Source organism: Mus musculus, chromosome 5, assembly GCF_000001635.26.
Source record: "Mus musculus strain C57BL/6J chromosome 5, GRCm38.p6 C57BL/6J".
NCBI lineage: Eukaryota > Metazoa > Chordata > Mammalia > Rodentia > Muridae > Mus > Mus musculus.
Genome location: NC_000071.6, coordinates 21,227,606 through 21,251,528, shown reverse-complemented (window position 1 = coordinate 21,251,528; position 23,923 = coordinate 21,227,606). Strand labels below are relative to the sequence as shown.

At 43.8% G+C, this 23,923-nt stretch overlaps 1 protein-coding gene across 14 annotated transcripts in view; it reads right to left on the bottom strand.

Moving 5' to 3' along the window:
* The window catches only part of Gsap (gamma-secretase activating protein), a 115,719-nt gene that overhangs the window by 40,209 nt on the left and 51,587 nt on the right, over nucleotides 1-23,923 (bottom strand). For 12 of the 14 annotated variants that reach the window (NR_153366.1, XR_001784658.2, XR_001784656.2 and 9 more), the window contains 6 exons: nucleotides 23,462-23,505; nucleotides 22,283-22,368; nucleotides 8,647-8,724; nucleotides 4,529-4,630; nucleotides 696-788; nucleotides 373-590 (listed from right to left, as the gene is read on the bottom strand). Coding sequence is in view for 9 of the 14 variants with exons in the window: in XM_011249760.3 (XP_011248062.1) it covers nucleotides 373-590; nucleotides 696-788; nucleotides 4,529-4,630; nucleotides 8,647-8,724; nucleotides 22,283-22,368; nucleotides 23,462-23,505 (621 nt within the window). In the remaining 5 variants the exon portion in view is untranslated. Of the gene's footprint in view, nucleotides 1-372; nucleotides 591-695; nucleotides 789-4,528; nucleotides 4,631-5,458; nucleotides 5,579-8,646; nucleotides 8,725-22,282; nucleotides 22,369-23,461; nucleotides 23,506-23,923 lie in introns of those variants that run through there. The other 2 variants (NM_001359876.1, XM_006535670.4) reach the window with 2 other exon arrangements.

The window sequence follows — 23,923 nt, the reverse complement described above, 5'->3', positions numbered from 1 at the left end:
ATACACTGGACAAAGTGATCCAGGCCAGGTGGAGCAGGATGTCACAGCTGTCATCACACGACTTAGAAGAGCATGCCACTTAAATGTTAAGATTTGCTTCTTTGGGGGCTTCTCCATTTAATAGTATTAAGCCAGAGCTGATCTAAGTTACCTGAATTGATGGGTACAGGGAACAACTGTCAAAAGACAAATAGATGCACCTTCACAGCTGAGGTCCGGCACAGAGCCAACCAAAGAGGAAGCACCGAGGAAGACTATGCTCAAGCAAAGACAGTTACAGAGCAAAAACCAACTTCTGATCGTCTCAAAGCACTAAGTAAGTGCACTTAGTGTCGCCTGCTGCCCGTTTTTAAGCTCCAGCAATCTTCTCACCTGTTCTTCCGGGAAACCTGGGTCTTGACTACAGGATAGTATACAGTGCAGTGCAGCCATTCTCTCACAGTCGAGATGGGCGTTCCATAGGAACCGCAACAAGTATGACTGGTCAAGGGTTACTCTATAGACCTTTCCAGAATAGCAGTCCAGAACCAGGGACCCCGGCAGGGACTGCAAAGGACTTGGAGGTAGCACAGCAGCTATTTTGTTGTTTCCTAACAAACAGAAAAAGCGAAAGAGCAGATCACCAAATAGAAGACCTCACCTCAGTCAGAGCAAGCCTAGGCAGAGCGTCCTGGAGACATAAGCTACAACCTTACCTGTCAGAAACAGACTGTGGCAGACCAAGTCTGGATGCTGAATGTTAAGTAAATGAAGGAAATGGCCAGGGGAGTAAACAGCCACAAAGTAGCCTGCAGTAAAGAGAGATTGGAGTTATCCACCATCCACCATCCACACTTGATACAATTTATCCAGGTGCAGAGAAATCCCAGGACAACATGCTTTTCTCTGAATAGAACAAAGTAGCACATTTGTTTGTTTGTTTGTTACCAGTAGCACGTAGTAGGACCCATAGGGTATCTTCTCTTTAGAAGCCAGGTCTGATTGGCTTTGTGTGTGCCTCACACTCTGTACACTTAAGACATGGCTGTTTTGTTTATACCTAGAGTTTTGTTTCTGAGTCAACAGTAGCTTTATGTGAATCTAAGTGATCTGGAAGGAAATTAGAGTAAAACAATCAAGCAACAGGAAGGGCTCCTTAGTGTGACATGCCGGGGATAGCGTGTAATGGGAATTTTCTTCATCTTTCTGATGGCTTGAGGAAGCTATGAAATGCAGTATTTATCAAGAGTGTGTCTCTGGGAGCCTTGACATTGTGCAGTTGGTGGTGGTTTTCTTGTGTCCCTAGCACCTAGAGTTGGCACCTTCACAATTTCTACACTATAATATTTGCATAATCAGAACATATGTACCCAAATTGAAACAAAATATAATAACAGACTCCTAGGATCTCAGAAAAACAGAGTAGTGAAATTCATAAAAGAACTAGCTGGACTCCTCTCCTTAAAGAGGCACATGCTAGTCACTGCTATAGAAGGTACCCATGGAAAGGGGAGGATATAAAACTTCAACCAATCAATGTGCCCTTTCAGAAGACAGGAATAAATAACGTTGAAGAATGTAATGCAAAGAGTTGCAAACTCTTATCATCGTGGCAATGCTACTATAGAAAATGAAAGAAATTATTTAGATGGCCCTACTAGAAAGATATGGGTATCCAGTTGATGGTTTGTATATGTCTGGCCCAGGGAGCGGCACTGTTAGGAAGTGTGGTCTTGTTGGAGTAGGTGTGTCACTGTGGGCATGGGCTTCAGACCCTCACCCTAGCTGCCTGGAAATTAGTCTTCCACTAGCAACCTTCAGATGAAGATGTTGAGCTCTCAGCTCCACCTGCACCATGCCTGCCTGGATGCTGTCATGATCCTGCTTAGATGATAATAGACTGAACCTCTGAACCAATAAGCCAGCCCCAGTTAAACGTTGTCCTTTATAAGACTTGCCTTGGTTATGGTGTCTGTTTACAGCAGTAAAGCCCTAACTAAGACACCAATAATTTATGTTAACTCCTAGCATGACTATTTAATCAGTGTATTGTGGTAGTGCTATGTCTCAGGACGAGAACATTTGAGAATACAGTAAGGTAGTGTGGGGTGACACATCATTGGGATAGGGCGGGAGATTCCTACTAACATTTGTTTAGTGAACTCCAGGGTTTTCTATCCCACAGTGTGCAGGACAGTGTCATAATAGAAATTAATGCTTCATCTAAAACATTAGTAGTTATCTGCGTCAGGGTCCTTACTCATGCACTGACCTCAAGCCTGTGACTCTGTCAACTTAGAAAAGGTTCTACCACATTTATTTACATGTGTGTATGTGGGGAGGGGTGCATGTTGAGAACAACTTGTGTGAATTTTCTACCGTGGGACGGAATGTGGTTCAAACTTGTGACCCACAGCCCTCACCCACTGAGCCATCTGGCCTGCCCTAGATTAACTTTTCATGAAGAGAAACTGCTGCAAGTGTGATTAGAACCTTGAGATGAGGAATGAGTCATCCAGGTGGGTAGATTCAGTGTGGTCGAGTGTTAGAGTGTTACTAAGAGGAGGGGAGAGAGGAACTGGCCTGCAGAAGGTGACCACACAGTGACAACGCAACCTGAGTGATAAGACTAGTCCCTAGAGGCCAGAGGAGACAGGAAGGACGTTCTTCTTTCCTCAGATGCTGCAGAAGGAACTGGTCCTGCCCACACTTCACTTTAGTTTTTCAGCAGCCCTCCCCACTCCGATTTCTGAACTCCAACCTGGGATCAGAACGCTTGTGCTACTCTAAGTCCTGCCTTTGTGGCCATCTGTTACACGGAGGTGGAAAAAGATAGAGTGTCTCTTAAGAGAGACACTGGAAGGAACCTGGCCATAAACCTAAACCTTTCTCAACCTCAGCTTCATTGTTTGGGAGATGTGAATACCATTCCCAGGCAAAACAGTTGTGAAGATTAAAAAGTAAAACATATACCATACATTATTTATTAAATGGTGGTTTTTATTTATGGACATGCCTGACATATGTAGATGCTGTTGTGTGACTATTTCCTCCTCCATACCAAAGCATCCCTCAGGGAGGGAAGGGCAGAGCCTCACCCACGCTCCTACAGGAAATCTCAATAAACACACTGGTTTACAAGATGGAATGATTTCTTTGGTGTGCTGTTGCCCTAACTGGAGTGAATGGGGATTTCTGTGTTTCCCCAGGAAAAGCAATGCTAAATTTGAGTCTCTGTATTTAAATCAATGCAAGCCCTTTTCAGCAGGGTAATAATAAATGGAAGTTATAAGCCATGGGGGAGGGGGCGCAAAACATACTTCTCAAAAAAGTAACTGTTATCACAAAGATTCCCTCAAGAACAGTTTAAGTCTTGGATACAGCTTTATAGCTGTTACTAAATCATGCTCAAGAAGGGAAGGCAGCTGCGTGAGACAGGCTGTTTTTACAAGCTCTGGACTGAGTCATGCTGCTCCCAGGAGGAGAAAAGGAAAGGCACAGTTAGTAGACAGGCTCCCCATCACTGCTGAGATAGGCACAGACTTGGGAGCCATTCTCTTCCCTCCCCCAACCCTCTCCCCACTCCCCCATTGCAGGAAGCAATAGAGCCAGGCTCTCCAAGGCCATTTCCCACAGGTCCAAGACCATGTCAAGTGTGCCATGCACTTAGCAAAAGATGCTTAACCTCACCAACAGCATCATTTAACTTGGAGGGCTTATCTTTAGTTTTCCCAGCTCCCAGTTTCCTCAACCCCAGTTTGCCAAACCTTTGCCACAGAAGCAGATGGACTAGCAAGCAGTGATGGGAAAACACATTAAAGAATCATGTGCCATAAACCCAACGCTTTTCTTCTTTAAATCCTGAGTCCCTCTTATGTGAGCAGGTCCCCGAGCTGCTGTCACTCACACCTTCTGCTTCATGCCCCACCTTCCACATAGCAGAGAAAGCTTCTTTCATGTGAAGATTCAGGAAACCCTTTCTGCACGGTCTTAACTTACAGAATCTGCGATCTGCTCATCCCTGATACTAAGGTTCCTTTCACTATATTTACTTAGAGAAAACAATTCACTTAAACTGGTCCATAAATCACTTTTACAGTTAGCAGGAGCAAACAGACAACTCTCTAATGGGCATTCTCCTTCTAGAATCCAGGGAAAATATGACATACGATTTCTCACAGGTTCTTAGGGGACATCTTATTCATGGTCATTTGTATATTAGCAAATGGTGTTTTATGGAGTGTTCCCAAAGATATAGGAAAGCTCACAGCTCAGCATCTCTAAAAAAGGGAAGACACACTACAACTCCAATAGCTGAATGAGATGGGTGTGTGACAGAGAAAAGCCTTCCCTAGATTTAAAAGGGTCATTGACTGTTACAAGTTGTATGTATCTCAGAGGTATGAAAAAGTGGAGCCATGGAGCAGAGGGTGACCACTGAACAGAGCGGACATTGAAAGGACAGAGTAGAGAGAGGTCCGTTGTCATAGCCACTGTGCTTTTGGAAGTGTGTTGCCACAGCAACAGAAGAGCAAAACAGAATACCCACCAAGGTTGAGGAAAGCGATGCCGTCTGTGACCTGTGAGTCAGCACCGTTTGTGACCTGTGAGTCAGCACTTCCAGGAGCTGCAGTGAAGATCTTTCTGTATCCTGTGAATGAAGAGCGTGAAGCCAGAGAAAATTATGCTCAGAAATGAATGGCTCAGACTGACCTCATGGTTTATAACAGTCTCACAGATAGGGCAAGTGCCTGCTGGCTTCTAGAATTTATGGTGCCTTTGAAGAGGTCAGCTCAGAGCTTTGGATTTCCCAAAATTCCATTGGACCCCTCCCCTCCTGGAAGAGACAGGTCAGAGAGCACAGAAGCCAGAAGGGAGGGACTAAGACCCTACTACCTCATTCCCTAAAGACTAATCAGTTTAAAGGATGCACTGTTCTACCAATCATATTGTCTCACACACACACACACACACACACACACACACACACACACACACACACACACACACACAAACACACACGTTCTGGGCCAGAAAGATAGTAGAAAAGTGTAAGCAACTAAATGCTTATGCAGGCAAGAGTAAACAGGGCAAAAGACCAAGGGAAGAACAGCCACAGTCCTCAAGGTGAACGGTATTGCTCCCTGAGTGCAAGCTTCCCATGTGAAACATGCAGACACCCCACACCCCAGAGATCCATGCTGGATGGTACAGAAGGAGGACAATCTTCTCAAGCTCAAGGTCACTCAACCTTGATCATGACTGCCTAGTGGTACCTTTGGATTGTGGTTCCTTCCCCTATCCTATGTGCTCATCCACCAAACCTATTACAGCACTCACTGTCTCTCTTCTGTTGAGATTGAGGGTGGCCAGGGCAGCCACCAGGACCTCCACTTTGATCTTACAAGGGGAAAATTATGACAATTTGAGGGTAGCCATTGACTTAGATGTAGAGAAAATAGAAACTTCCGTCAGTCACCTTCAAGAATCACTGACTTCATTGTCAGAAGTAGTGCCACAGAATAGGAGGGCTATGTGCTGCCTTTGCTGAGGAGTGTTGTTTTTATATAGACCATTCCAGGGTTGTTAAAGAGTCAATGGCCAAGGTGAGAGAAGGGCTAGCCAAGCAAAAGAAAGAGAGAAAACAGAGTCAGGGCTGGTTTGAGTCTTGGTTTAACTCCTCCCCCTGGTTAACCACCCTCATATCCATCTTGTTAAGACCCCTAATTCTTCTACTATTGTTGACTTTTGGCCCCAACATTTTGAACTGCTCGGTTACTTTTGTTAAGGAGTGCAAAGGTACAGTACAGCTAATGCTCTTAAAGCAGAAGATACAAAGAACTAGATATAAAAGAACAGGAGTATGGGCTATCAGAATACCAGCAATAGCTTCAAGATTGAAGGCTGCACAAAAATAAGGGGGGGAGGGGATGAAGAAGTCAGCTCAGAGCTTTGGAATTTTCCAAAATTCCACTAGACCCCTCCCCCCTCCTGGAAGAGAGGTCAGAGAGAGTAGGCAGGAAGGGAGAGGCTGAGTAAGCCTCTACTACCTCATTTCCTGAAGACCAATCAGTTTAAAGGGCACATTGTTCTACCAATCATATTGTACCTAGTTGCTGATGCTCTATTCTACCCCTGGAAACCATTTAAAAACTCTCTGCTGAACGGGCCTCTCCTTTGGGTCTGGGATGACCTCAGTGCACTGTAACAATAAATTCCTCTTGCTTTTTGCATTGATTCTGGCTCTGCAAGGTTCTCTCATGGGGTCCCTGGTAAGCTAAGGCTTGCCTTCACTCTCCAAAAGCCACTAAGGTGGAGTGTCTACTGTAACTGAGGGCAGTCACAGTAGAGCAGATGTTTCAGCTCAGGCAGAAACCCAGACCACAGGGATGGATTGTGTAGGAAGGGTAGGGTCCAGTGGGGTCTACTCAATGATCTAAGATAGAGGAGTTACAGGGTTCATTTCTACGCATGACAGTTTTGCCAACCCTCTAAGATGTCTCCAGCTCATACTCCCACCTTTAGCTAGAAAGGGGAATGAGTTGCCTGAGCAACTGGGTCTGACTTCGCTCTACTCCTCTGACCCCATCTATGGCTGACTGGAGAGAGATTTTTGGGCCACTTGCTTGCTTCTAGACAGTTGGCAGGAATTTGATATCTGGGCTAGGACAAAAGAAGTAAGCTCAAGGCAAATCTAACTTTGGGCCAGGCCTCAGGAAATAGGCCCCATAAAGAACATTTACATTTGAGTTAATGCAAAGATCAGAGCAGTCCCAGTGAAGGCTGTGTGGCATTCCTTTTGTCTTGGTAATCCTGACTAGCCCCTAGAAAGGTGATTTTGTTGTTGCCTTGCAGGTTCCTTGACCCACAACTGATATTATCATTTTGCAAGTACTTAAAGTAGTATAAAAGCAGACTGGGGTTGCTGGCGAGATTGCTCAATGGGTAAGAGCACTGACTGCTCTTCTGAAGGTCCTGAGTTCAAATCCCAGCAACCACATGGTGGCTCACAACCACTCATAATGAGACCTGATGCCCTCTTCTGGTGTGTCTGAGGTCAGCTACAGTGCACTCACATATAATAATAAATAAATCTTTAAAAAAAAAAAAAAGCAGACTGGGAAAAAAAAAAAACTCGCCACAGTCTCAGAACTGGCTGGGGTCATGCTACAATGTTGTCTAATTGTCTTTTTTCTTTTTAATCCTCACTCTTGTGCTGGAGAACCTGTTGACTGACTGAGCTGGCTTGGTCAGTTAATTATTAGAAACACATAAAAGTGTCTTACACAAGCTTATAGTACTTAAGAATAGTTCTGCATCTAGTTCTGAAGGTACTTTTAGTTATTGAATTAAAAAAATTCATAAACTATTCTGGCTGCATCTCTATTACCCTAGTAACATCAGACTGAAGGATTCTAAACTTTTATGTAGCTTGTCTCAGAAGATAAAAAATAAATGAATCCTGGGACAGAAATTCCATCTTTAAAAAAGTTTCAACCACGCTCACAACATATACTCTACAAATATAAAAAAAATTTTTTTAGACAGGGTTTCTCTTTAACAGGCCTGGCTAGCCAGGAACTTGTTCTGTAGACCAGGCTGGCCTGGAATTCACAGAGATCCTCCTGACTCTGCCTCCTAAGTGCTGAAATCAAAGGTGTATGTCTGGTACAATTATAAATTTTGAGGAATTAAACAAACATACAAAAATCCTCCTTAGCATGGTTCAGACTAAAACCATTGCAGGCCATGTACGACTGCAGAAGTGGCAGGGGCTGGCAGCTTACCCTATAAGACCCTAACTCAATGTGTTTCTTAGACCCCTAGAAACGAAGCCCAGCATGGAGTTCTTTGTCCGTGTCCCGTCCCCCCCCCCCCCCCGTCGTCCCCCCCCCGTGGTCCCCCCCCCCCCCCGCCTTCAGCCTGAGAGATGAGCTGTAATTCATCATCCCCATTCTTTCGATGTTTACTCAGCTTCCCCATTCTCTGTGGTCTTATCCTCCCCTCACTTTATGGTTTATTCTTTAAAAACCCTCGACTACAACTGCTGGGGGTTGATCTCCTCTGCCCCTGTGTGGGTTACGGGCTCAGCCTCGGCATGCTGATTTCCGAATAAACCTCATGCAATATTGCATCAAGAATGGTTTCTCTCGAGTTATTGGGGCATCGGCTCATCCCAGGACTTGAGCAAGGGTCTCCCCAGAATGTGGCATATCAGCATCACAGGCCACAGACATGTGAAATCAATATCTTAGTCTGACCACATAGCATATCCTGGAGTGACAGAATATTATATCTGAGAGCATAGAAGGCTTTTAACTAAACCCCTATGTAAGTAAGCATGTGAATTAAAGCTATAGATAATGTTCCAATTAGTTATAACTAAATGGCAAACCAACACACTTTGGTAAATACATTCATTAGAAATGGTCTATAGTCTAGAACAAATGACAGCCTGGCATAAAAACATATAGAATATTCTATAACATATAGAATAATCTATTTTACTATTTATCATTAATGAATTTCTTCATAAAACATATCTATACAGTTAACCATAAAATAGTGATAACATTGTTTGCTAAATGTTAAGTTCTTTATAGCTTCATTTGTTACTATTTGGAAAAAGTAAAATGTAAACATAAAGGAGAATACATAGAACATTACCTTTATGGAGGTAGAACACTGAATATGTGATTTCTTCCCGTGAGTCAGACTTAGGGCTGTAACACATACACAAACTCCCTGGGAAAAGAAGGTATTTGACAGTATTTAAATAGTCTGCATCCTAAATTTCCTGAGCCATTATCCACCTACTTCTATCCCTTTAGAGGTCCTTCTTCATCTTACTTTATAGATTATTCCTAATTTTACAAAGGGATATTATCAAGCTGCTATGAAATTTCAGGTCAGCATTTAGCATCCACGGTTAGAGGCAGTACACTTTTGTTGGGAGCCGCGCCCACATTCGCCGTTACAAGATGGCGCTGACAGCTGTGTTCTAAGTGGTAAACAAATAATCTGCGCATGTGCCGAGGGTGGTTCTCCACTCCATGTGCTCTGCCTTCCCCGTGACGTCAACTCGGCCGATGGGCTGCAGCCAATCAGGGAGTGACACGTCCTAGGCGAAGGATAATTCTCCTTAATAGGGACGGGGTTTCGTTTTCTCGCTCTCTTGCTTCTTACACTCTTGCTCCTGAAGATGTAAGCAATAAAGTTTTGCCGCAGAAGATTCTGGTCTGTTGTGTTCTTCCTGGCCGGGCGTGAGAACGCGTTTAATAACAATTGGTGCCGAATTCCGGGACGAGAAATTCCGGGACGAGAAATTCCGGGACGAGAAAAAACTCGGGACTGGCGCAAGGAAGATCCCTCATTCCAGAACCAGAACTGCGGGTCGCGGTAATAAAGGTTCCCGTAAAGCAGACTGTTAAGAAGGATTCAACTGTATGAATTCAGAACTTTTCAGCTGGGGAACGAGAGTACCAGTGAGTACAGCTTTACGAGGTAAGTCTGGTCTTGAACTTTCTAACGAAATTCAAGACAGTCTATCAGAAGTAAAGTGGAAAATGGCTTTACAAGTTATGTTTGGCCTTGAATTTTTTCTAGTGTTAGAAGCCCTTTTGTTCCTTTTCACATGTTATCAAGTGGTTAAGGCAGGGCGGATTCTAGATGAAATTCAGGGCAATCTATCAGAAGTAAAGCGGGGAGAGAGAGTAGGAGCAAAGAGAAAATATGGTACACAAAATAAGTATACAGGCCTTTCCACGGGTCTTGAACCCGAGGAAAAGTTAAGGTTAGGTAGGAATACCTGGAGAGAGATTAGAAGAAAAAGAGGAAAAAGGGAAAAGAAGAAAGATCAATTAGCGGAGGTCTCTAGGAAAAGGAGCCTGTGCTCATCGCTGGATGGGCTCGGGGAGCCAGCTCTTGGTAGCTCTGAATCAGATGATGAATTCTCCTCTGAAGAAACAGACTGGGAGGAAGAAGCAGCTCATTATGAGAAAAAAGGGTACCAGCCAGGTAAAGTGCTAGCTAATCAGTTAAGGAAGCCAAAAGCGGCTGGCGAAGGCCAGTTTGCTGATTGGCCTCAGGGCAGTCGGCTTCAAGGTCCGCCCTATGCGGAGCCCCCGCCCTGCGTAGTGCGTCAGCAATGCGCAGAGAGGCAATGCGCAGAGAGATGCGCAGAGAGGCAATGCGCAGAGAGATGCGCAGAGAGGCAGTGCGCAGAGAGACAATGCGCAGAGAGGCAGTGCGCAGACTCATTCATTCCCAGAGAGGAACAAAGGAAAATACAACAGGCATTTCCGGTCTTTGAAGGAGCCGAGGGTGGGCGTGTCCACGCTCCGGTAGAATACTTACAAATTAAAGAGCTTGCCGAGTCGGTCCGTAAATATGGAACCAATGCTAATTTTACCTTGGTGCAGTTAGACAGGCTTGCCGGCATGGCACTAACTCCTGCCGACTGGCAAACGGTTGTAAAAGCCGCTCTCCCTAGTATGGGCAAATATATGGAATGGAGAGCTCTTTGGCATGAAACTGCACAAGCGCAGGCCCGAGCAAACGCAGCTGCTTTGACTCCAGAGCAGAGAGATTGGACTTTTGACTTGTTAACGGGTCAGGGAGCTTATTCTGCTGATCAAACAAACTACCATTGGGGAGCTTATGCCCAAGTTTCCTCCATGGCTATTAGGGCCTGGAAGGCGCTCTCCCGAGCAGGTGAAACCACTGGTCAATTAACAAAAGTTGTCCAGGGACCTCAGGAGTCCTTCTCAGATTTTGTGGCCAGAATGACAGAGGCAGCAGAGCGTATTTTTGGAGATTCAGAGCAAGCCGCGCCTCTGGTAGAACAGCTAATCTATGAGCAAGCCACAAAGGAGTGCCGAGCGGCCATAGCCCCAAGAAAGAACAAAGGCTTACAAGACTGGCTCAGGGTCTGTCGAGAGCTTGGGGGACCTCTCACCAATGCAGGCTTAGCGGCCGCCATCCTCCAATCTCAGAACCGCTCCATGAGCAGAAATGATCAGAGGACATGTTTTAACTGCGGAAAGCCTGGGCATTTTAAGAAAGATTGCAGAGCTCCAGATAAACAGGGGGGGACTCTCACTCTTTGCTCTAAGTGTGGCAAGGGTTATCATAGAGCTGACCAGTGTCGCTCTGTGAGGGATATAAAGGGCAGAATCCTTCCCCCACCTGATAGTCAATCAACTGATGTGCCAAAAAACGGGTCATCGGGCCCTCGGTCCCAGGGCCCTCAAAGATATGGGAACCGGTTTGTCAGGACCCAGGAAGCAGTCAGAGAGGCGACCCAGGAAGACCCACAAGGGTGGACCTGCGTGCCGCCTCCGACTTCCTATTAATGCCTCAAATGAGTATTCAGCCGGTGCCGGTGGAGCCTATACCATCCTTGCCCCCGGGAACCATGGGCCTTATTCTCGGCCGGGGTTCACTCACCTTGCAGGGCTTAGTAGTCCACCCTGGAGTTATGGATTGTCAACATTCCCCTGAAATACAGGTCCTGTGCTCAAGCCCTAAAGGCGTTTTTTCTATTAGTAAAGGAGATAGGATAGCTCAGCTGCTGCTCCTCCCTGATAATACCAGGGAGAAATCTGCAGGACCTGAGATAAAGAAAATGGGCTCCTCAGGAAATGATTCTGCCTATTTGGTTGTATCTTTAAATGATAGACCTAAGCTCCGCCTTAAGATTAATGGAAAAGAGTTTGAAGGCATCCTTGATACCGGAGCAGATAAAAGTATAATCTCTACACATTGGTGGCCCAAAGCATGGCCCACCACAGAGTCATCTCATTCATTACAGGGCCTAGGATATCAATCATGTCCCACTATAAGCTCCGTTGCCTTGACGTGGGAATCCTCTGAAGGACAGCAAGGGAAATTCATACCTTATGTGCTCCCACTCCCGGTTAACCTCTGGGGAAGGGATATTATGCAGCATTTGGGCCTTATTTTGTCCAATGAAAACGCCCCATCGGGAGGGTATTCAACTAAAGCAAAAAATATCATGGCAAAGATGGGTTATAAAGAAGGAAAAGGGTTAGGACATCAAGAACAGGGAAGGATAGAGCCCATCTCACCTAATGGAAACCAAGACAGACAGGGTCTGGGTTTTCCATAGCGGCCATTGGGGCAGCACGGCCCATACCATGGAAAACGGGGAATCCAGTGTGGGTTCCTCAATGGCCCCTATCCTCTGAAAAACTGGAAGCTGTGATTCAACTGGTAGAGGAACAATTAAAACTAGGCCATATTGAGCCATCTACCTCACCTTGGAATACTCCAATTTTTGTAATTAAGAAAAAGTCAGGAAAGTGGAGACTGCTCCATGACCTCAGAGCCATTAATGAGCAAATGAACTTATTTGGCCCAGTACAGAGGGGTCTCCCTGTACTTTCCGCCTTACCACGTGGCTGGAATTTAATTATTATAGATATTAAAGATTGTTTCTTTTCTATACCTTTGTGTCCAAGGGATAGGCCCAGATTTGCCTTTACCATCCCCTCTATTAATCACATGGAACCTGATAAGAGGTATCAATGGAAGGTCTTACCACAGGGAATGTCCAATAGTCCTACAATGTGCCAACTTTATGTGCAAGAAGCTCTTTTGCCAGTGAGGGAACAATTCCCCTCTTTAATTTTGCTCCTTTACATGGATGACATCCTCCTGTGCCATAAAGACCTTACCATGCTACAAAAGGCATATCCTTTTCTACTTAAAACTTTAAGTCAGTGGGGTTTACAGATAGCCACAGAAAAGGTCCAAATTTCTGATACAGGACAATTCTTGGGCTCTGTGGTGTCCCCAGATAAGATTGTGCCCCAAAAGGTAGAGATAAGAAGAGATCACCTCCATACCTTAAATGATTTTCAAAAGCTGTTGGGAGATATTAATTGGCTCAGACCTTTTTTAAAGATTCCTTCCGCTGAGTTAAGGCCTTTGTTTGGTATTTTAGAAGGAGATCCTCATATCTCCTCCCCTAGGACTCTTACTCTAGCTGCTAACCAGGCCTTACAAAAAGTGGAAAATGCCTTACAAAATGCACAATTACAACGTATTGAGGATTCGCAGCCTTTCAGTTTGTGTGTCTTTAAGACAGCACAATTGCCAACTGCAGTTTTGTGGCAGAATGGGCCATTGTTGTGGATCCATCCAAACGTATCCCCAGCTAAAATAATAGATTGGTATCCTGATGCAATTGCACAGCTTGCCCTTAAAGGTCTAAAAGCAGCAATCACCCACTTTGGGCGAAGTCCATATCTTTTAATTGTACCTTATACCGCTGCACAGGTTCAAACCTTGGCAGCCACATCTAATGATTGGGCAGTTTTAGTTACCTCCTTTTCAGGAAAAATAGATAACCATTATCCAAAGCATCCAATCTTACAGTTTGCCCAAAATCAATCTGTTGTGTTTCCACAAATAACAGTAAGAAACCCACTTAAAAATGGGATTGTGGTATATACTGATGGATCAAAAACTGGCATAGGTGCCTATGTGGCTAATGGTAAAGTGGTATCCAAACAGTATAATGAAATTTCACCTCAAGTGGTAGAATGTTTAGTGGTTTTAGAAGTTTTAAAAACCTTTTTAGAACCCCTTAATATTGTGTCAGATTCCTGTTATGTGGTTAATGCAGTAAATCTTTTAGAAGTGGCTGGAGTGATTAAGCCTTCCAGTAGAGTTGCCAATATTTTTCAGCAGATACAATTAGTTTTGTTATCTAGAAGATCTCCTGTTTATATTACTCATGTTAGAGCCCATTCAGGCCTACCTGGCCCCATGGCTCTGGGAAATGATTTGGCAGATAAGGCCACTAAAGTGATGGCTGCTGCCCTATCATCCCCGGTAGAGGCTGCAAGAAATTTTCATAACAATTTTCATGTGACGGCTGAAACATTACGCAGTCGTTTCTCCTTGACAAGAAAAGAAGCCCGTGACATTGTTACTCAATGTCAAAGCTGCTGTGAGTTCTTGCCAGTTCCTCATGTGGGAATTAACCCACGCGGTATTCGACCTCTACAGGTCTGGCAAATGGATGTTACACATGTTTCTTCCTTTGGAAAACTTCAATATCTCCATGTGTCCATTGACACATGTTCTGGCATCATGTTTGCTTCTCCGTTAACCGGAGAAAAAGCCTCACATGTGATTCAACATTGCCTTGAGGCATGGAGTGCTTGGGGGAAACCCAAACTCCTTAAGACTGATAATGGACCAGCTTATACGTCTCAAAAATTTCAGCAGTTCTGCCGTCAGATGGACGTAACCCACCTGACTGGACTTCCATACAACCCTCAAGGACAGGGTATTGTTGAGCGTGCGCATCGCACCCTCAAAGCCTATCTTATAAAGCAAAAGAGGGGAATTGAAGAGATTTTACCCCGAGCACCAAGAGTGTCTGTGTCTATGGCACTCTTTACACTCAATTTTTTAAATATTGATGTTCATGGCCATACTGCGGCTGAACGTCATTGTTCAGAGCCAGATAGGCCCAATGAGATGGTTAAATGGAAAAATGTCCTTGATAATAAATGGTATGGCCCGGATCCTATTTTGATAAGATCCAGGGGAGCTATCTGTGTTTTCCCACAGAATGAAGACAACCCATTTTGGATACCAGAAAGACTCACCCGAAAAATCCAGACTGACCAAGGGAATACTAATGTCCCTCGTCTTGGTGATGTCCAGGGCGTCAATAATAAAAAGAGAGCAGCGTTGGGGGATAATGTCGATATTTCCACTCCCAATGACGGTGATGTATAATACTCAAGTATTCTCCTGCTTTTTTACCACTAACTGGGAACTGGGTTTGGCCTTAATTCAGACAGCCTTGGCTCTGTCTGGACAGGTCCAGACGACTGACACCATTAACACTTTGTCAGCCTCAGTGACTACAGTCATAGATAAACAGGCCTCAGCTAATGTCAAGATACAGGGAGGTCTCATGCTGGTTAATCAACGCATAGATCTTGTCCAGAAACAACTAGATGTATTATGACAAATAACTCAGCAGGGATGTGAACAAAAGTTTCCGGGATTGTGTGTTATTTCCATTCAGTATGTTAAATTTACTAGGGCAGCTAATTTGTCAAAAAGTCTTTTTCAGTATATGTTACAGAATTGGACGGCTGAATTTGAACAGATCCTTCGGGAATTGAGACTTCAGGTCAACTCCACGCGCTTGGACCTGTCCCTGACCAAAGGATTACCCAATTGGATCTCCTCAGCATTTTCTTTCTTTAAAAAATGGGTGGGATTAATATTATTTGGAGATACACTTTGCTGTGGATTAGTGTTGCTTCTTTGATTGGTCTGTAAGCTTAAGGCCCAAACTAGGAGAGACAAGGTGGTTATTGCCCAGGCGCTTGCAGCTCTAGAACATGGTGCTCCCCCTGATATATCTATGCTTAGGCAATAGGTCGCTGGCCACTCAGCTCTTATATCCCATGAGGCTAGTCTCATTGCACGGGATAGAGTGAGTGTGCTTCAGCAGCCCGAGAGAGTTGCACGGCTAAGCACTGCAGTAGAAAGGCTCTGCGGCATATATGAGCCTATTCTAGGGAGACATGTCATCTTTCAAGAAGGTTGAGTGTCCAAGTGTCCTTCTCTCCAGGCAAAACGACACGGGAGCAGGTCAGGGTTGCTCTGGGTAAAAGCCTGTGAGCCTAAGAGCTAATCCTGTACATGGCTCCTTTACCTACACACTGGGGATTTGACCTCTATCTCCACTCTCATTAATATGGGTGGCCTATTTGCTCTTATTAAAAGGAAAGGGGGAGATGTTGGGAGCCGCGCCCACATTCGCCGTTACAAGATGGCGCTGACAGCTGTGTTCTAAGTGGTAAACAAATAATCTGCGCATGTGCCGAGGGTGGTTCTCCACTCCATGTGCTCTGCCTTCCCCGTGACGTCAACTCGGCCGATGGGCTGCAGCCAATCAGGGAGTGACACGTCCTAGGCGAAGGATAATTCTCCTTAATAGGGACGGGGTTTCGTTTTCTCGCTCTCTTGCTTCTTACACTCTTGCTCCTGAAGATGTAAGCAATAAAGTTTTGCCGCAGAAGATTCTGGTCTGTTGTGTTCTTCCTGGCCGGGCGTGAGAACGCGTTTAATAACACACTTTGGCAGGCAATGAAGAGTGGGAAATGATCAGACATATGGGAAGAAGCTGCAGTAGTCTAGCAAAGGTCCCACCACCATGAAGTTCTGGCTAATGTGCACACACTGCCGTCTTACCTAGCTGTCCCCCAAAGGGCATCTCACATAGCTCTGGACCCCAGATATCCAAATTGTGTTATCTCTAAAGAAAGCATCCAATATTACTTAAGCAACGCTGAAACGTGAACCATGGACCTTTCCTATGAGCAAAGAGAGTCAATACAATATGTGAGGCTAAGCTCATCAAAGCTGGGGCCCTGACAGTGTTGGCCCATGTCAAAGGGGACCACCTAGCACGGCCTCCCCTTCTTTCTCAGTATATAAAACTCTGTATTCCCCCCCTGCAGTATCTGTGGCTAATGTCAGTTGCCGACCAATGAAGACATTATACTTAATCTGCTCCATGTTGAGCATCCCTCATCAAAATTGCCTGAAGAACAAACACTTCACATTTTAGACTCTTTCAGACTCTGAAATAGGCTTTCCTGGCTGAGCATCCCTGAAGCAGGTTTGCTTTGTTTTGTTAGAGTTCTGCAGTGAAGCCCTGGCTTGGCCTGGAATTCACTCAGCACAGCAGGCTGGCTTTGCCTCAGTCTTTGTCCCGTCCCTCTGTCTCCAAAGCTCTTGGTCTATGAAGCTCATTGCCTTATGTTGTTAATTCTCTAAGCCTCTGTTTCCTCATATGTACATTTAAAAAATACATCCAGCTGCATATGTAGCAGAGGATGGCCCTGTAGGTCATCAATGGGAGGAAAGGCCCTTGGTTCCGTGAAGGCTTGATGCCCCAGTGTAGGGGAATGCCAGGGCCAGGAAGTGGGAGTGGGTGGGTTGGTGAGCAGGGGGGAGGGGAAGGGGATAGTGGGGTTTTAGAGGGGAAACCAAGAAAGGGGATAACATTTGAAATGTAAATAAAGAAAATATCTAATAAAAAATAAATATTTTTTAAAAAGATAGTAATTGCCACCCAGACCTACAAGTAGGTAGTTTATGGCAACTAAGAGACTGTAGACTATTCAGACCTAAGTGGGAGATCTATATCACACTCCTCCACACAAGGTTCCAGGCTCTTCGCAGAAGATGCAAGATCATAAGAGGCAGAGATGGTGGATGATTTCGAGGAAACTGTTTTTCCTGAACCCAACAAGGCAGCTATACATATTAACTCTCATGACTGCACAAGACGCACAAGACCTGTAGCTCAAACCCGACAAAATCCCAGCATGAAGGGAAGGAGTACCTCGGAGTTCCACCCAGCTGAGAAGCTGTTGGCATTTAATAATTTCTAAGAGAGGTCAAGCTACTTTTCCTTTACAGTGTGATACCTGGTTTACCAACCACACTCTAGGCCAGGTTCCATATCCAAGGGTAGTTTGACAACAGAAATTGGACCTGCTGCGTGTAAGAGGCAGAAGGAGAAGAGTTGGGTAGTGGGCTAGAGAGGGGTTAGAGGATGATGGCTGATTGAAGTGTATGGAATTATTAGACAATTAATGAAAATAAAAATAAGAAAATATAGAAACCACTTATAAGGCTCTTCTATGAGAACCCAAAATTTATATAAATCCCTGGCAAAAATACTTATATCTGGCTCTAAATGTTAGCAGCTATTATTACTGCACCAGAATCATTTGGCTGCTATTTATAAGTGGGAGGAAGTCACAGTTGAAGAAACAAGATACATTCTTAATGTAATATCCAGAGACTTTTAGTAAATATTCATCACTGATGAAGATAACATCTCCACACTGGCTAGTCTTTGAGAGCCAGTTAGACAATGAAAACTATTACAGACAAGTTTTCTAAGGGGAATTATCTCATTGAAACAGTTATTAAAAGGCACCATCAAATGCTCCAGCACTGGCCTGATTCTGAGAACTCGCCATCGTGTGAGCAGGAAGAAGGGGGTTCATTCCCCTTACTCTCTGCCTCTGCCCCTCAACAGGTGATGCACAGAAAGAAAGGCAGCTAACTTAGGTCTCCTGAGATAATTTAACCTCAACTCCCTTCCATACTCAGGGCTGACCATCAGAGATGGAAGCAATGAGAACAGTTTCTTTTAAGTGATGAAGTCTGACTGGCCTTCCTATGGCCATAGATTTACTAGAAATGTCTGTATAAATTCATAATCTTAGGTGATTCACAGGTGGCCCTGACAAGAACCCTAGCGCTTTGTCCACCCATCTTCAGATTTTAGCCTTTTCATTCCTTGAACCGCACCCAGCTTCACTTCCTAGAGTGATGTTCAGGACAAAGAAGCCTAGAGGAAGTCAGTAGCTGTACAGCTTGGGAGTGGGGGCTGGGTAATGATGAACAGCTGTCAATCACTATCACAACGATGCCCTTAACAGGAAGGGAGAAGTTACAGGTATATGAGCCCTCAATCTATTTGCGTTTCTTTCTCAAAGCCGTGCATCCTGGTTTCACAGCCCAGACCTACACTATCGCAGAACCAGGTCTGAGTGAGGCAACTCTGGACTTCTCTCTCATCTTTTACTTTTCTCCTTCTCGATCTGGCCCCACTCTCTTCCATCTAAAGATTGATTGATTGATTATTTATTTATTTATTATATGTAAGCACACTGTAGCTGTCTTCAGACACACCAGAAGAGGGCATCAGATCTCATTACAGATTGCTATGAGCCACCATGTGGTTGCTGGGATTTAAACTAAGGACCTCTGGAAAAGCAGTCAGTGATTTTAACCACTGAGCCATCTCCCCAGTCCCAGAAGTAGATCTCAGCAGAAGAAAGGCCATAATGGAGAAACTAGAAAGGGAAGATTGGTCCAGAAAGCTCCCCAAACAGAAAAATCATGGCGCCATTCTCCCCAAACAGTGAACAGCCCAGCCAAGCAAAATTATCTGCAACCCCAGACCACAGAACTTCTCCCATCTACAAGGGGCAAATTTCACACAAGAAATGACACAGGGCTGGGCGTGGTGGCGCATGCCTTTAATCCCAGCACTCGGGAGGCAGAGGCAGGCGGATTTCTGAATTTGAGGCCAGCCTGGTCTACAAAGTGAGTTCCAGGACAGCCAGGGCTACACAGAGAAACCCTGTCTCGATAAAACCAGAAAAAAAAAAAAAAGAAGGAAATATGACACACAAAGAGGCTCCCCCCAAAATGGAGACACTGCAGTCCACCACCACCCACATACGGTTTTGTCGCTGCCATACCAACTACTCTTTTTGCAGTATACTAATTAAACCTGTTTTCTACTTATTCTGGCCTATAGGGAAGATTCTTTCACCAACCTGCAAAGCTACATCACAATTTTATTTTAACCAAAGAGGTGAGAACTCATTTTTAAACCTAATTGGAAAAAGATATGAGAACTGGCAACATACTCCTCCAAAACAACAACAACAAAATGCTTCACCAGCTTTTTCATCTTAACTCTGGGAGTTTGTTTGAAACAAACCTATAGTCTTTACTGCGAAGCTGACTGAAGAACAAGGCACATTTCCTACGCATTGCTAGGAAAGGAAAGGAAGAGACGCTTCCACATCTCCTACCAGATGAACCCAGTGTTATTAAATAAGTTGCAGTAGCCCTTTTGTATATTATGGTTGCTACTGTTCATGAGTTCCTCTGACTAAATTAAAAAGGGGAAATCCACAGAGATTTACAGCATGAAGTGGTTGTTTATATCCAACAGCAAAGGAGGCAGGAAAGTGCCTACCCAGTTTATCCCTCATTTCCTCCCATCATCAAAAATCTATCAGTCTTTTCTGCCAGGACTTATCCCATTTTCCTTCCGCACTAAATATATCCTGTGAGCATTTAAACAACCAGAGTTAAAAACAATTCCCTAAATCCCAATTCTACCCTCTGCTACTGCCTCTCTCACAAGCTTCTATGACCTTTTCTATCTCTTTGTGATGCTCAACTTAAGTAGAACCCAGATCTCCCTCCAGTTGCCCAAGGAGGTGGCTCACAGGCCAGCTCCTGGGAACTCCACCTCTCAAGATATTGTTGGCCCTTCTCCTGGGAAAAGCTGTGCTCTGCCTTTGGGCCCTGACAAATGCTTGCTTGGCTCTCTCCTCATGAGACATTATCTTTTTCCATTTCCAATTGCACACTCCTCCTAACTTAAGCTCCCAGATATTATTCCGCAACACCTCACCTTCTCACTGAATCCTCCTCCTCCTGAGGTCTCTCTCAAATGCTCTCCACATTCTGACCACTCCCACACTTATCCATCATCACCCCTGACCCTTCTTCTCTGTTCAAGGCTTCTTAGTTAACATGTTCAGAAGAAGCTCATGATCTCCTGTCGAGAGTCCCACCAAAGCTCCTATACTTGAGTAAATGCTATCACTGATCACCTGTGGATGCCAGAAACCCGAGGGCCTTTCCTCTCCACCTCGTTACAGGAAGGCATTCTGAGACACAACACACCCATCTATCCCTCTATATTCTTTGCCCATTGTGCTTCAAGTCCCGTTGTCTCAAATGTGACTCTGATCTCACCTGAACTTGACCTCCTTCTTTTACCTCTTCTCACCTTTCTCCATCCAGCAGTCACAGTGACTGCCTTGTGTTATAATTATCACTGTGTATTAATGGCACACAGGGCAGGCCTCACTGTGACATTGTTTCTACGTGTTAAGACTCAGGTAAAAGGCCTAGATGGAGTGTTAAAGCCTAGGTAACTGCTGCCTGGCTAGCCTGACATTTTTTACTATTACTAATACTATAAGGAAACTTTCTCATACATTGTTTCCACTCTTTCTAGGAACTTTCTCATGCCCAAGTTGATTACATATTCTGTTATATTCTGTGCCCTTGGGAACCAATCACAATAGAAGTCATTAAAATTGCTTGGACCCGAACTGACCAGCCAGCAGCACTTCCTGCACCTGTGTATAAGCTCTTAAGATATTTGCCCTTATAAGCTGCTCCTGGGATGGACCCCAACATAAGAGAGACACTGCACCGATACAAGAAGCTATTTGGTATAAGCACCTGAAACCTCCCTGGGAACAGACATCCTGGAAAGAGACGTGTGCGTGGGTAACCGACATCCTGGTTGGCAAGTTAAGACACAAATGTTAGACAAGGCAAGTCCCCTGCCACAGCTGAATACCCCAACCAAAGGGAGCAGGATAAGTATACAACAAAGACATGTTCCGAAGGAAGTCCCCTATCCCTAAATCCTGATTGATGGAATAACTTAGTACAGATGTTTATAGATCTCAGGCTCAAAAAGCCCTATAGGATCTTCACTCAAGGTCACAATTGGCTCCCAAGTCTGACCTATGTCCCTGATCAATTAGTCCTTGGGTGTGGCATTCAATAAGCCATCCCTGTTTGCCTGAGATCAGTTGTCTGAGTAGCTTGTGCAGTGATTCCCAGACCCCAACACTGAGCAGGCTTATAGCATAGTTTGCTCACATGCACCTTCCCAGCCACCCTCTCCCTCTCCGTGTTCTTAATGTGTTAAGCTCTGCCTTCTACAACAGCAGCCATGACATAGCGTTTAAACCCAGGGACATGGGTTTAGATTTCAAACCTGGGCCAGTGGGAATGCTGCATGGGTAAAAGACTTGCCCCAAGCCTGCTGATGTGAACTCAATGCTGGAGCCCACAAGGTGAAAGACTTCCCTCCAGACATACAATACAGGCAAAAAAAAAAAAGTAAAAAATAAATAAATAAATAGAATCCAACACATCAGTAAGGCTGACACAGAAATCATTTCCATCTCCATAGGAAATTTTGCTTTGAACAAATATGAATCTACCCACTCTATTAAAGCAATACCAATAAAACCTATTAGAACAATAACCCTGTTGGTAATGTTTTTTCATAAATACAATATATATTATATATATGCACATATAATATATACATGTATAATTATAATAGAAGTGACAGAAAAGGGTAGAATAATACTGGTTTGGCCTATGAATGTATGTGAAATATCCACTTGATTATTATAATAATGTGGCTTTAATAATTCACTCTTTCTTTATTTAATAATACTTTTATAAATAACAGTTTATTTAACAATATTGTTCACACAGTTAAACCATAATTGCATTTTCTATAGAACCCAAGTTCTATACAAATTGCACAGAACTTGTATACAAAGTCTAATAAACAGGGAAAGCAGGATCCTAACTCTACCTGTATGGTTGGTAAAAATGCAGAGAGAAGGCTGATTGCACAGCTTCTCACGGTCTTGACGATAGTCATATCCAAAGTTGACAAGTCTAAGAATAGAAAGGGAAAGAAATGATTGAACACATTATAAAACCATACTCCTGTCATACACGCTAGAAGCACTACAACACACTCACAGAGGTAGAGAAACGCTTCCCACATATACATAACTTAAAACAGTGACTGAAAATATAAGTGGTACTTAAAGGTGTGGGCCTGGCAATAGACAGAAAATGATATTACAACATATGCTTTTGTAATTTTTTTCATTTATAGTAATATCTAAAATATAATACTATGTTTCAAAATAGGTACAATTAAGTATCTATAAATGTTTAAATAAAGCTTGTGAAATACTGAACAGTTTAAGACTGCCATTATGCATTCCTTTCTTCTGGCGTTTGATGTCCAATGTTTTGTCTTATTGTTGTTTTTTTTTAATGCTGTAGCTTTTGATACACATTAAGTACTCTAAAGTCTTGCCTTTTGTGTAAAGAGGAAAACAGAAAAAAAAAAATAAAGCAAGGACCTGGGCTGAGTTATAAGTGGGTTGACCTGTGACCTCTTGTTGGCAATAAAGAAGCATTTTGATGTTTGAGCTAAATGCATTCACACTGGCTCATAAACCCTCTCTGTTTAATCACAAGGAGTCAAGCAACTTCCACACATCAAAATAAATGCAGGTGCCCTGCAGAAAAACATGGCTAAGAAAATTAACACAGGTGACTTTATGCATTTAATCCTGTATCCGTGCTTATGAAATCAGTTTATAGACTGTAACGAACGGGAGTATTAAGGATAGGTCCATGAGGGGCCAGGCAGGGCTCATCAGTTAAGAGCACCAGGGCTCTTCTGGAGGGCCCAGGCTTGAGAATCAGAACACACACAATAGCTCACAGCAGCCTGTACTCCAGTTCCAGGGGATCTGACACCCTCTTCTGGTCTCTGCAAACACTTTACACATGTGGTACAGACATATATGCAGGCTAAACATCCACACACATAAAATAAAAATAATAAATCTTAAAGTGGATGCACAGAATATCAGATTGTCTGAGTGTTTACCTACCACAATTAGGAAACGCTGTCATCATTTTGCTACCTATAAATGTCTATGAAATTTAACATTCTGGGATGACTTACTTAAATCTCAAGCCAGTTAACGTTATGTCCAAGGGCATTTCAAACTGTTAAAAAAAAATGTGGATGATATAAGCATTAAAATTGCATCTTCACAGACATTACAGAACGTCCTCCAGAAAATAGCACATGGCTGGGTTGTTTAGTGACAAATGCTCATCCCTGAAAACATGCAAATAAGTAACATACAGACCCAATATACATATACATGCATGTACATATTCATATACACATACAATAATACAGACCCAATATACATATACATGCATGTACATATCCATATACACATACAATAAAAGTGAATGCAAGAAGAGGCCATGAATTTAGAGAAGACTGAGGAAGTAAGGGGGGATTTTAACTGTATTATAATCTCAAAAAGATTAAGTTTTTTAAAAAAAAAGGCATTACATGATGATGGCTGTGAATGCAAAGCAAACTGCCAGTGCTAGGCTGGCCTGGTGGTAG